Source organism: Sus scrofa, chromosome 17, assembly GCF_054392235.1.
Source record: "Sus scrofa isolate SSC_HxYL_T2T_F1_AM1 chromosome 17, Sscrofa_HxYL_maternal_Yorkshire_Landrace_v2.0, whole genome shotgun sequence".
NCBI lineage: Eukaryota > Metazoa > Chordata > Mammalia > Artiodactyla > Suidae > Sus > Sus scrofa.
Window position 1 is genome coordinate 55,811,422 of NC_139399.1, and position 13,547 is coordinate 55,824,968.

The 13,547-nt window shown below is 54.3% G+C and overlaps 4 protein-coding genes across 10 annotated transcripts in view; 2 read left to right on the top strand and 2 right to left on the bottom strand.

Moving 5' to 3' along the window:
* ZSWIM3 (zinc finger SWIM-type containing 3) overlaps positions 1-8,784 on the top strand; it is a 23,192-nt gene extending 14,408 nt beyond the window's left edge. For 2 of the 7 annotated variants that reach the window (XR_014832448.1, XR_014832449.1), the window contains exons 2-3: positions 1,759-3,780; positions 6,468-8,784. Coding sequence is in view for 5 of the 7 variants with exons in the window: in XM_085004064.1 (XP_084860190.1) it covers positions 1,759-3,600; positions 3,660-3,858 (2,041 nt within the window). In the remaining 2 variants the exon portion in view is untranslated. Of the gene's footprint in view, positions 1-1,758; positions 4,191-6,467 lie in introns of those variants that run through there. The other 5 variants (XM_085004066.1, XM_085004067.1, XM_013985404.3 and 2 more) reach the window with 3 other exon arrangements.
* ZSWIM1 (zinc finger SWIM-type containing 1) lies at positions 6,615-8,784 on the top strand. Its single transcript, XM_021078022.2, has one exon. The coding sequence runs from the start codon at positions 6,615-6,617 to the stop codon at positions 7,983-7,985; it is 1,371 nt and encodes a 456-aa protein (XP_020933681.2). The 3' UTR covers positions 7,986-8,784.
* NEURL2 (neuralized E3 ubiquitin protein ligase 2) lies at positions 8,213-13,532 on the bottom strand. The gene is made up of 2 exons (XM_001926195.6): positions 12,436-13,532; positions 8,213-11,674 (listed from the first exon to the last, which is right to left on the bottom strand). Exons 1-2 carry the CDS (start codon positions 13,175-13,177, stop codon positions 11,559-11,561), a joined length of 858 nt encoding a protein of 285 aa, XP_001926230.2. The 5' UTR covers positions 13,178-13,532; the 3' UTR covers positions 8,213-11,558.
* SPATA25 (spermatogenesis associated 25) lies at positions 9,394-10,513 on the bottom strand. Its single transcript, XM_001928964.5, has 2 exons — positions 10,444-10,513; positions 9,394-10,051 (listed from the first exon to the last, which is right to left on the bottom strand). The coding sequence occupies exons 1-2, from the start codon at positions 10,496-10,498 to the stop codon at positions 9,423-9,425; spliced, it is 684 nt and encodes a 227-aa protein (XP_001928999.1). The 5' UTR covers positions 10,499-10,513; the 3' UTR covers positions 9,394-9,422.
* Positions 13,533-13,547: the final 15 nt, after the last annotated feature.

Sequence of the window (13,547 nt, forward strand, 5' to 3'; positions counted from 1 at the left end):
TTATTTTATTTTATTTATTTATTTATTTTTGTCTTTTTAGCGCCGTACCTGAGGCATATGGAGGTTCCCAGGCTAGGGGTTGAATCAGAGCTGTAGCCACGGGCCTACATCACAGCCACAGCAACGAGGGATCCGAGCCACATCTGCGATCTACACAGCCCACAGCAACGCCAGATCCTTTACTCATTGAGAGGCCAGGGATTGAACTTGTGTCCTCATGGATACCAGTCAGATTCGTTTCTGCTGAGCCACAAAGTCAGAACTCCTAAGCCTTTTATTTTAAATAAATGCAGTGAATCCCAAGTAAGGAGCTGTTCTTGTGGCTTGAGGACATCCTCAAAGGAGAAGGTGGGACCTGACTGGGCCTTGACGCATGGCTTGAATGATGATAGGAAGGGGAAAGAGCAGATACTCAATTTAATTACCTCCTCTTTTGACCACACTTTCAGCCTAGAATGGCAAAGCTGGCCAGATCCCAAAGATCACCTCTCCCAGGCCTTCTCACTCTATTAGGATGTGGACATCTTTCTTTTCTTTTTTTTTTTTTTTTTCTTTTTGCCTTTTTTTTTTTTTTTTTTGGTCTTTTGTCTTTTTGTTGTTGTTGTTGTTGCTATTTCTTGGGCCGCTCCTGCAGCATATGGAGGTTCCCAGGCTAGGGGTTGAATCGGAGCTGTAGCCACCGGCCTACGCCAGAGCCACAGCAACTCGGGATCCGAGCCGCGTCTGCAACCTACACCACAGCTCACGGCAACGCCGGATCGTTAACCCACTGAGCAAGGGCAGGGACCGAACCCGCAACCTCATGGTTCTTAGTCGGATTCGTTAACCACTGCGCCACGACGGGAACTCCGACATCTTTCTTTAAATGAAAGATAACCAAGGCTTTTCTTAGAGAGGAAGCCCAGGCACACCCTGACCCCTGAGAACCTCTTTTATCTTTGCTTCTGGAAGAAGGCTGCACAAGAGGCAGTGGCTCCTTAAAGGCAGTAATGAAGTGAGTAACCAGCTCTGCAGCTACTTCTTAGCCATTTTTTCCCCTTGTATCTTTGTCTCAGATTGAACCATTGACAACTACAGATGGGAAAGTGAGGTTAAATAAAAGGAACTGGGGCTTCAAATTGCTGGAGATGAAAATGAAGTGTGTTTTAGGAGTTCCCACTGGGAGTGCTCATTGTGGCTCAGCGGTAAACGAACCTGACTAGGATCCAGGAGGATGTGGGTTCAATCCCTGGCCTCCCTCGGTGGCTTAAGGATCTGACATTGCCATGAGCCATGGTGTAGGCACGGCTGAGGCTATGGTGTAGGCCAGTGGCCGTAGCTCTGATTTGACCCCTAGCCTGGGAACTTCCATATGCTATAGGTGCAGCCCTAAAAAAGAAAAAAAAAAAAGGAGTTGCCACTGTGGTACAGTGGGCTAATGATCCAGCTTATCTCTGTGGAGCACCAGTTCAATCCCCTGTGCAGTGGGTTAAGGATCCAGCGTTGCTGCAGCTGTAGGGAATTTGATCCCTGGCCTGGGAACATCCATATGCTACAGGTGCAGCCAAAAAAAAGAAAAAAAAAGTGTTTTAGTTTCATGGGGTCTTAAAGTCCTGAATACTTTAGGACTGGAGATTGAACATAAACCTTTCCTACATCCTGTACCGCACTGTGGTATCCAGGAAACATATCAGTTACTCTGTGTCTCTACAGGGCCCTGTCTTATAAGAGAAAGGGGTTGGTCAGCACCTTTTTCATTGTCACCTCTGCCTTCCCTAGGTATGTGCAGGTGAAATTTGTCTGTATTCGGACTCAGTCAAACAGCAGGAAGAGAACAGCAGAGGCGGACATGTGCCCGGCATACTTGCTCCTGCAGTACAATGAGAAACTGGATAGACTGTGTGTCAGTGAACTCAACACACAGCATATACACGTTAACTCCAAGACCACGGGTCCTAAAGGAGCTGCCACTGGCAAATCTCAGAAGACAGCGTGCCAGCAGAAACCCCAGCCTGCACAGCCTGCCATCAAAACAGACCTTGGCACGGCTGAGAAGTCCCCGGTTGAACCATCGTTTTGCTCAGATAAGGTCCAAGCACCCTCAGAGCCAGAGCAGGAGGGCCTCACTCCTTCTGACCTGGCCAAGATAGCCAAAGTGATGAGAAACTTTCTTAAGGTGGATGTGGGTTCCATGGCCTCCTTCAGTGTGGGCAGCAGCCAAGACCTGGACCGGCTCAGCTTCCAGAGCAGCAAGATGAGCGACCTGTTCATCCGCTTCCCAGAGAACCTCTTGCTGCACCGGGTGGAAAATGCCCAGGGCCACATCCTCTATGCTTTCTTGGTGGAGAGCAAGGAACGAGAGGGGCGAGTGGTGCACTTTGCCGTGCTCAGGGCCGAGACAGCCACCTCCGTGGCCAAGATGCTGAGCATCTTCACAGAGTTCAACTCCGATTGGCCCAAGGTCAAGGTGGTTTTCGTGGACCCGTCCTTCCCTCATCGGGCCATCCTGCAGGAGATCTTCCCTGCTGCCCGCATCCTCCTGTCCATCTACCACACCACCCGCCTCTTGGAGAAGAAGTTGCATCGTAGTTCAGCAGATCCGTCCTTTAAAAGGCTCATGAAGGAAGCCCTGCGGGAGGCTGTGTTTGTCACTTCTGAGGCCAGCCTGCAAAATCTCTGCCACATGTCCCAAGCCCTGCTCGACGAGCAGCTCTTCAGCTTCCTGCAGGCCCACTGGTTCTCCTGTGAACTGCTGTGGTACATGCACGTCAGGAAGGGTCTGCACGCCTGTAACACCTACATGGACAGCCTGGATGTCGTCACCAGCAAGGTGTCAAGCCTCTTCCGGGAACAGCAGTCCTTGCTGGACTGCATCCTCCGCTTCGTGGATTACATAGACTTCTTTAATACCAAAGGCTTGAAGAACTTGCCCACCGCTCCCCCCAAGTTAAAGAGAGCCCGGTCAGCAAGCATGACCCCAAAGTCCAAGAAGGCATTCGGAACCTGCTGGGGGAGCCTGTCCAGGCTCCCCGGGCAAGAGGCAAAGCTAGAGCCACAGCAGGTACAGGTGCCGCAGCAGCAGCCCCAGGGGCAGCCCTCCCATGGTGGCATGCTAGACTCCTTACGCCAGAGTGGCTCCGATCTGGCCTACAAGCTGTGCCACAATGAGTGGGCGGTGGTGCAGAACTCTACGCATCTGGTGGACGTGGCTGGCTCCTCTGTGGACGTGCAGCTGCTAGAGGACTCCCACCAGGTGAGCAAAGACGGCTGCAGCTGCAGCTGCTCCTTTCAGCAGTGGTACCACCTGCCGTGCCGGCACATTTTGGCCCTGCTGCACACCAGCCAGAAGCCCGTGGGCGAAACCATGGTGTGCCGCCGGTGGCAGAAGAGGTACCAGCACCTCCTCGGACCCAGCGGGGAGCTCCAGGACCCTTTCGTGATCCCAAACACAGGCCAGCCTGGGAAGCAAGGACGGAACAACATGATTCAGGACCTAAGCAGGGAGCTAGCAAACCTGCTGATGCAGAGCGAGGGGCCAGAGCTGGAAGAGCGCTGTTCCACCCTGCGCAAGATTGTGGACATCTGGGCGGCCCCCTGCCAGGTGTCTGAGCCCAGTCAGCAGCCGGGGGACTTCAAGGATGTGGGTCGCCTCCCTTTCCTCTGGGGAAAGCAGGAGGAAGGGGAGGGACTCACTCCTGCTGGAGTCACCATTCACAACTGAAGCATTTGCACTGGTGCGCTGGGCCACAAACCCCTCTCCTTGGAAATCTGAGAGCTCAAAGCTGGCAGGACATGCTAGGGGTCAGTGTTTTAACCAATGTCTTCCTAGGTGGGGTTAGATACTGTTACAAGAGGAAGAAAAGGAGCCCCATTGTGTGACAGTCCCCTTTGAATCTTCCCCTTTTCTGCCCTCCCTTTGGCTTTCCTTGGAAGCCTCCTTCATTGTTAAAGGCCAAAGTTATCTCCATGCTGAAAGGTCATTCCTCTTTGTCCCTCAGCCCCTGAGATCAGATCTTATTCACTTTATAGAGATGGAACCCTGCCCCAGCATATGGTGAGATAAAACAGACCTGTAAAAGGGCCTGATTTCAGGGACAGAGAAGGAGGGTGATCCTTGGCTGTTGCTGCTCTTTGCAAAGAATTTGCTATTTGTACCTATTTTTATTCATATTAAAGTTTTTGTTTTGTTTAAATAAAATCAAATAAGCAGAGGAAATGTGTTCTGCTTGAACAGGGAAGGAATCTAATGGGGGTTGTGGAGCCAAATAGAACCTAACGCCTCAAATTAAGTGGTTAGCACTCCGCCCCTGACTTCATCCTCTTCCTCCAACCAAGCCTTCAGCATCAATTTCAGGCTGCCTCATATTCTAGTAGGAAGAAGCCAAAGAGATTGAAAGAGAAGAAACCTGAGTCCAAAGCAGGATTGCTGGCAGCTTGCTGGGGTACTGTGGGCAAGTCTCTAATTTTTTTGACCAGTTTCCTCATCTCTAAAAATTAGTGTGTTGGCCTGTTGTAATTCCAGTCTCCCCTTTAGATTCCATGCAGTGTTAAGCACCAGCGCTTACTTTTGTTGTTGCTAGTTTGTAGTCTTAATCACCTGCTTTCTAAGAGCCATCACCGGGAGGCAGGGTGAAAAGATGGCAAGGCAGTCTTGATTCTTGCACTGGATCACAATGGCCTTAAACAACCACAGCGCTATTCTGGATCTCTCCTGTAAAACACTGGAGGGGGTTGGGCTGGGCAACACCATTAGTTCAGCTGTCTCAAGGAGCTCTGGAGCTCCTCAGTTTCAAAGATTGGGCCCCTTGACTCCTGTTGGAGAGTCAGAATTTGAGACCTGGGCCTCAGTTTCCCCATGAGGCAGAAGACACAATGCAATTACCTAGGCGCCCCTTTCTATTTGGGGGGGCCGAACGCCGGGCATAAGGAGGTTCCCAGGCTAGGGGTCCAATCGGAGCCACAGCCACAGTAACGCAGGATACGAGCCGCGTCTGCGACCCTACACCACAGTTCATGGCAACTCTGGATCCTCAACCCACTGAGCGAGGCCAGCGATATAACCTGCAACCTCATGGTTCCTAGTCAGATTTGCTCAGCTGCGCCACAAGGGGAACTCCGAGGTGCCCATTTCTACCCACCTGGGGTCTTGGAATTTAACCAGAAAAAAAAGAAAAAGCCCATGACACACTACCATTTATTTTCCTTTTTCTTTTTTGGCCTCTGAGGGAGTTTCCATAGTAACGCGCCATTGTATTGGTCTTCCCAGACCAGAGGTTCCAGAGTTTTGGCTTCAAGCCTCAGACTCGCCTGGATGCTACTGTCTTCAGGCTTTCATTGGTTGCCTCCAGCCGAGCCCCTCGTAACGCTGGTAACAGCGCCCGCCCACAAGTTGCCAGGCTACGATTGGTCGGCGCGCCAAAGACTGAGAGCGAACGCCTCAGGCCATTGGCCTGAGTCACGGCGAATCTGGCGCCGCGGTTGGTGAACCTAGAGGTCAGTCAGAGTCAGAGGCAGGGTCAAATAGGGAGAAATGGCGACGGAGCCAAGCCGTGGGTGAGTAATTTCTGAGGGGGTGGAGGTGTGAGGCAGCTGGTGACCGCAGTCACCGTGACACAGCTCCCAAAGGGGTGGGAGGTTGACTTCTCTTCTGGTTCCAGCCAGACTCCGAATAGGAACGTCAGACAACCACATCCTCCCAGCCGGGTTAGAGGTGAGAGGTCAGGACGTATCCCCTCTCTGCCTCGGTTTTTGAACCTCAGGTACTGTGGAAAGCAGTCAGGATCCTGAGCCAAAGACTCAGCTTCCAGCTACTTACAGAGCAATGGTGGGCAACTCACTTAACCTCTGCCTCAGTTTCTCATCTGTAAAATGGGACAGTAACCCATTTTGGCTTGGGGGCTAAGTAAAAGAAATAGTTGAACAAAGTATTGCAGTTGATAGAGGGATCTACATAGAGGCAGGAGAGGCTCTGAACATTTGTTCGTTTTATGGTCGAAGGAATTGAGACTCAGAGGGGTCGTTGACTTGCCCAAGATCACACAAGTTTGGGCCAATTGCAGTTCTCCTGTATATACCAGGACCAAATGAAAGAATGGAGGCCAAGAAGTAATTTGGAAATATAAAGTGCTATACAAATATTCAAAATGCTCTTTAAGGGGGAAAAAAAAAAGGCAGCTCTGGCTTTCACACTTGTTTAAATTTCATGGAACCAATCTTTCCATTGCAGCCTTATTATCAATTAGGTCTCAGCTCCAAGTCATCCTCTCACCCTCTAGAGGAGGCTTGGCCACAGTGCCTCTCCCTCCTCCAACTTCCTATTACCCCGCCTTCTGCTTTTTGTAAACTTCATTATCTGATATATCCTTGTTTTTTCATTGTGTTTCCCCCAGAACAGCGCTGATACAGAGTAAGCAATGAAACACTGTCTGCATGAATAATTGAAAAGCCAAGCCCTCACTCTCTCCTTAAACCTCTGTTCCTCTCCACAGGCCCCTCTTTGGAACAAGATCTGGGTACGTTAGTCCAGCCTCCAGCCTCAACGAAGTTGGAGCTTGAGAAGGCTGGGAGCCTTCTGTCCAGCAGCCTCAGAGAGAAAATACTGGGACCTTGGCATCTAGACATCTCCCATCCCCCCCATGGCCCTGGCAATGCTGAACGAGTTCCTGATTGAGGACCCAAGCCCACCTCTGCTGTTCTATCAGGTTAGCAAGACTGCCCAGTTTGATACCCTCCACTATCAGAGCTGCTTCATGCAGAGTGTCTTTGCCCATTTTCCTGAGATCTTATTTGTCCACCGGACCTATAACCCAAGGGGCAAGGTGCTATATACTTTCCTGGTGGATGGACCTCGGGTGCAGCTGGAGGATCATCTTACCCGAGCAGTCTACTTCGCCATTCCTGCCAAGGAGGATGCTGAGGGCTTGGCCCACATGTTCCAGGTGTTCAAGAAGTTTAACCCAGCGTGGGAGAGAGTCTGTACCATCCTGGTGGATCCCCATTTCCTCCCAGTGCCCACCCTCGCTATGGAGTTCCCCGCAGCTGAGGTCCTGCTCTCCGCCTTCCACATCTGTAAGTTCCTCCAGGGCAAGTTCTACCAGCTGTCCCTAGACCAGCCGGTGGAGAGGGCGCTCCTGAGCTCCCTGCAGAGCACAATGTGCTCGGCCACAGCAGGAAACCTGAGGAAGCTGCACACGCTCCTGAGCACCTGCATCCCACCAGCCCAGCTGCCCGAGCTGCACTCGCACTGGCTGCTCAATGACCGCATCTGGCTGGCCCACCGCTGGAGAAGCACAGCCGAGAGCAGCCGCTACTTCCAGGGCCTGGAGGTCACCACCTGCATCCTCAGCCAGTTCTTTGGCACCACCCCATCTGCGGAAAAAGGCCTGACCGCGCTGCTGCAATACATGCAGCACAACTCTGGGGACCAGGCAAGTTTCAGCCTGGGCCTGAGTCCCCAAAGTGATCACACCCCCTCAGACGTCAGCGCCGAAAGCCCCAAAGTGGAGCAGTTGGTAGAAGCCCGTATCCAGCACTCCCTTCATGCCATCTGCACGGGGCCAGCAGCACAGCTTTGCCTGGGTGAGCTGGCCGTGGTCCAGAAATCCATGCACCTCATTGGCTCTGGCTCAGAAAAGGTGAACATACAGATCCTGGAGGACACCCACAGGGTGCAGCCCCAGCCGCCGGCCAGCTGCAGCTGCTACTTTAACCAGGCCTTTCACCTGCCCTGCCGCCACATCCTCGCCATGCTCAGTGCCCGCCGCCAGGTGCTTCAGCCTGACATGCTGCCAGCTCAGTGGACGGCAGGCTGTGCTGCCAGTCTCAGTGACATCCTGGGCAGCGCGTGGAGTGAGACCCTGGATAAGCACTTGGCCGTGGCCCTCCTCACGGAGGAGGTGGGTCAGCTCCTACAGCACTGCAGCCAGGAGGAGTTTGAACGGCGGTACAGCACCCTGCGGGAGCTGGCTGACAGCTGGATCGGCCCTTACGAGCAGGTCCAGCTCTGATCCCCTCCGTGCCCAGAGGTGCTCATACACACTCCCACTGTTGTACTTCCACGGTCTCTCCTTCCAGGGAAGAAGGACCAAGGCCTTTTATCCCGCTGCAGCCTGCTACCCAGAAAGTGTCTAGTTCCTTAATACAGGAGGCAGCAAACATTTCTCGTATAGGGCCCAAGGATAAATCGTCTAGACTTTGCTGGCCATGTACAGCCTCTGTTGTATATTTCTGGTCCTTTGTTTTTGTTTGCTGGGTTTTCTTTCTTTCTTTCTTTTTTTTTTTTCAGGACCGCACCCACGGCATATGGAAGTTCCCAGGCTAGGGGTCGATTCAGAGCTACAGCTGCCGCATCTGTGGTCCAGCCAGATGCGGTCTAACTGGAGCTACACAGCCACAGCAACACGGGATCTGAGCTCTGTCTCCGACCTACACCACAGCTCATGGCAATGCCGGATCCGTAACCCACTGAGCAAGGCCAGGAATTGAACCTGCATCCTCACTGATGCTAGTCAGATTCGTTTCTGCTGAGCCACAATGGAAAGCCCCTGTTTTGTTTTGTTTTTTTTTTCTATAACAACCTTCCCAAAAGGCAAAAACCCTTCTTGGCTCAAGGGCCTTACAAAAACAGGTGACCCCTGCTCCAAGATAAAAGTTAAAAGCCACTGGGTAGAGATCAGGGTTAGGGTTTGGTAACAGCTACCCCAGTCATGAGATGACATCTGGCCCACAGGGGAAGAGGCCCCCAGCCTCGCCACCCCCCACCCCACCCCATCCGGAGGTCATTAAAGTTGAATGTTGCCTATTCTAGCGCTTGTCTAGTTATTTGCCTTATAGAAGGTAGTTTAGGAAAGGCTGCAGAAAGAAGAGACTTTGGAGTCTGACGCTACATGCAGGTTTCTTCCCTGCCTGGCTCTGCCTTTTACCAGCTGTGGGACTGCAGGCAAGTGACCTCTCTACACCTCAGTTTGTTTTCCTGCAAAAATGGAGATCCCCCAGCATTGGTAAGATGAAAGAAGAGTGGCCATGTGACGGGCCTGATGCCCAGTGGGTGCTCAAACAAGAGTTCATTTTCCTGCCTTGCCTGTGGTCCCATCACCTTCCCCGGCAGGCGAGAATCATAGGGCAAGAGGGAGCTTCACAGCGCCTAGTGCTCCGGACAGGAACTTTTGCTCCAGAACCACAGCAGCACAAAAGAGGCCTCCACGCTCCAAGCAGAGCCCCCTACCTCAGGTAACTTTCATCCTAACTACTCTGACCAGACCTATCTCCTGGCTTCATACTTTCTGGAAGTCTCCAGGGGTCTGGGCCCTGATGAAGGACTGGTGTTGGTCACAGTGGCTCAAACCACCACCCTATCCCCATCCCTGCCATAGGCACCACCAACCCGGTCTGCCCAAAAACCATTCGGAGAAGCCACCCTCTGTGTCTGGTGCTATTTCATCCAGCTACAAGCAGGAGCCGGGGGGCTGGCCCCTCCTGGATCTCACTAGGGCCTTGGGCCCCAAGGCTGTGTGGCTCTTCACCTGCTGCCACCGTGCCCCCTCCACAGCCCCCTCCGGCTCCGGATGGGCCATCATGAAAGCTTGAGCCGCCCGGATCAGGTCCTCTTCCCTTAGGCCTGGGACGGGCACAGTAGGGATGCCAGCGATCATCATGGCCAGGGTGAGGATGCAGATGTCCGGCTGGGAGCCGGCCTCCTTCCCCCCCACCTCAGAGGGCGTCGGCAGAGCCCCCGGTGACAGCCCGCACAGCAGCAGGGGCTGGGGCCTGCTGGGGCCGCCCAGGTGGGGAGCTCTGCTGGAACAGCCATTCTCCCAGCCCACGCTCTCCGGCTGCCTCGCCTGGGGGGGTTTGTGACAGTATCGGCTGTAGTCCTTCCGCCGCGCTGGCTCCCAGCTAACCCCCCCAGGGCAGCCCCTGGCTTCCAGCACTGCCAGGGCCGGGCCCCAGGCCTGGGCAACAGGTGTCACCTGCTCAGCTTTCTGGCTCAGTGGGCCTTGTCCACCAGAGGCCACCAGCACGGGCTCTGCAGGACTATAGAGGCCAAGGGATGAGCCTGGAGAAGCAGCCCCACCTGCAGAGACAGGAGTAGGATGGAGTGTTATTCTCGGTCTCTCTGAGGAGGAGGCCCTGAGGGGCAGGGCACGGGAGCAGAGTGCTGGGAATGGGATACTTCAGAGCAGCCCAAGAGGGCTGTCCAGTGGTGGGACACCAGGTTTTACTCATACCCGCACCCCCAGTCTGTCCCTAATGCAGGTGGGTGACGGAGATGTGCTTGTTGAATGAATGAATGAGCAAGTGGGTAGCTACTGGCAAGGACTTGTGAAATGTTTGGGGATTTTTCCTGGCTGATTCCCAGGCCAGCCCCCGGATGCCCAGCAGAACCTCCACCTCCCCAGAACCAGTAAGCAGGTTCTCAGGGGAAGCTGCAGTACCCCCTCCAGTTCTGGGGCTCCCCCCTCTCACCGTGGCCCGAAGGCAGAAGACCTGGATGAGTTGGTGGAGACGTGAAGTAGGACATGGCTGCCCCAAAGCCCCTGTTTGTGAGGGAACAGTCGTCTGCCTCCTGTCCAACCCTCTCCACCCTTCTAGAATGTCACCTCATAGTCCCTCCCTTTTACACCTGGAACCCACCTCACAGCACTGACATGTTCATTCTAGAACCTGTATGTGACACTGGGTGGGGTTAAAGGAGCACTGGACCAGGAACTGGACATTCTAGGTTCTGGCCTTTACCTTGGGCAAGTCACCTGGACAGCTCTGTTCCTTGACAATCCTCCCCTGTAAGATGGGGGTGATGGTTGCCCTCTGCCTCCCCAGAAGTTACAAGGATCAAAGGAGATGATCATGTGTATGGAAACAAACGATCAGAGATACAAATAAGGGAGTCTGGTGCCCTGTAGTGTGAGAGAAGGAACACTCAGCAGTCATGCATTTGCTGTGTGACCTTGGACAAATGCATTCCCATCTCTGGGCTTCCATTTCGCCTCTGTGAAATAGGAAGTAGTTGGCCTAGGGCACGGATTCTCACATCAGGCTACACATGAGATTCTCTTGGAAGCTTTTAGAATGCTGATGCCCAGCCATATCCCAGACCAATTAATTAAATCAGAATCCCAGAATCAGACCCAATTATAAGTGTTTTTTGAAGTTCTTCAAGTGGTTTATAATATGTGCCAAAGTTGAGACCTCTGTTCTATAAAAATGCTTCTCAGCCCTGGGGAGCTTTTACAAAAACAGTGGCTAGCCCTAATCCTTCAGGAAAGCAAATGAGAATGTCTTGGAGATGGGATCAGGGCAGCAGCTTGCTGGGTATCCCAGATAATGAGTATCCAGGCTAGGAACCACTTGTCTAGGTGATGTCAAAATGCACTCTCTTGTTCTGACCTACTGACTCCCAGTGATTGTAAAAGAAGTGCCCCTCGCAGGCTTCAGGGGCAAGGGAACCCTCCCAGGGTCAGTGTCAGCATCCTCTGTTTATTTCTATCCTAGCTGGCAGCAGTTTGGCCAACTTCAGAGCAGCCACGCCTCTAGGGCCGGGATGCACTCCTGTGGCCCTGCTCCAGAGTGGCTGCAGGTCTTCACTCATACTTGCAGAAATCCTTAAGTCCTTTGGGCAGGTGGAGCCCGTCGATGGCCAACCGGTGCACCACGCTCCTCTGGATCACCAGGCGGCACAGGGTCTGCAGGGATGGCACTGTGGAAAGAAGGTCGTCAAAGGCAAAATGAGCAGGAGGGTGGGGCCGAGGCTGAGACCAGGTAGAGCTAGGTCTTTGTTCCCATTTTGTCATCAATTTGAGCAAGTCCCTTCTCCTCCCTGGGCCCAGCCTGGCTCGGGGCTGTTCTTGAGATCAAGATAAGCACCTCTTTCACAACCCTTTCACAAAGCTGCAGGCCTCTTTCTATTATAGCAGCCCGCATGCTCCTTTCCCCCTTGCTTAGCAGCTTCTGGGGCAGAGGTAGTGTCTGATTTACCCCTGCAACCCCAGCCTCCAGCACACGCCTGACACAGAGTGGGTTCTAGTTCACTGAATTCATAAAATGTAGTGAGAGGTATAAATACAGGGCTGCCATGAACCAGACCTCAGGATTAAGAAGCTCTCACCCGGGGTGGGTAATGCCTTTAAGCTGGTATGCCCAAATCTTTGAGCGTTTGTCTAATAAGCACATAGTTCCCAAAGAGAACCAAAATCTAAAATCAGTTTAGAATCCATGCCCTAGGTTAATTCAGAAAATATTGGCAAAGCCAGAAGGGAAGTTAGAGGGTGTCATAATCAACCACAGCCAAGATGGGTAAGTGGGGAGCCTGGGGGTGGGCTTGCCCCAGATCACAAGCAGAGGCATTTTCCCCAACTTCTAAAGCAAGGCCTTGCTAGCTGGCTTGGAGTCCTAGCCGGTTTGGTTCCTGTCCCAACGTTGGGCCAGGAGGGGCTGCTGCCCTGGGGGTGGGATACCTACAGCCATACTCGAGCTGGACCAGGCGCACGCTCTTGGTGGAGGCAAAGACGTCCACCACCGCATAGAGGGGCTGGGCGGCTGGCAGCCCCCGGGCGCTGGGGCCCATGTCCTCGCCATTGATGATGATATGCATGTCAGCTGTGCCATCCGGGCGCGGGCAGAAGAGAACGCCCAGGCGGCTCCTGCGCGCAGTCGGAGGCAGCACGTTCAGCTCATAGAGCTGGTCCAAGAGGTGGCTATATAGCCCGGGCCGGCTGCGGCCCACCAGGCGGTCGCGGGGAATGCGAAACTGCTCGATGCACAGATACGGTTCCACCAGGAGGGCCGCGGGGCGGCTGGGGGCCACAGCCTCTGCCTCCAGCTGGCCGTCCCGGGGCACGCGGTTGTGATGGCGCGTGATGGCGAAGACCCAAGTGTGGCCAAGGCTGACCAGGTCGGGCAGCGAAAACTCCGGCACGGCGGCCAGACTGGCGGGGTCCAGGGCAGTCAGGCCGAGGCGCAGGTGCCCGCACCAGCCCAGCTCTTTCTCCTCGATCTCCACCAGGAACACCTGGCCGGGGGCCAACGGCTCGCGACTGAAGCAAACGCCGTGGGCGAAGCTCTCCACGCGTGTGGCCCTCGTCCCGGAGGGGTCCACACGGATGTTGGCACCGTGAACCCAGTGGAAGCGGGTGGGAGGGGGCTCGGGGCGCGCGGTTCCCAAGGACGCATCCAGTTCCATGGGGTTGGAGACAGCAGCCATCTCCCGGCCATAAGGCGGGCCAGCCAGCGGGCGCTGGGGGCTATTTTGGGCAGAGGGTTCAGTGACAGCGGGAACACCACGTAAGGTATTGCCCCCACCCCGACTCCCTTCCCCGAGGCTCTGCCCGGGGGTCCTAGCGCCGCTTGCTCAGCCATCCAGCCTACGACGGGGTCCCCGACAGGCTGGAGGAGCCTGGCCATCCACACCCCGGTCATCTGACCGGCGCCCGGGATACGACCTGCGGACCTTCACCCAGCATGAATCGCCAACGCCACGGCTCCCTCGGTCCCCACCCCCACCCCCACCCCGGGTCCCCAGGGACCGGGGAAGGGCGGGAGGAAGACTATCACATGATGCCAGAGCACACGTG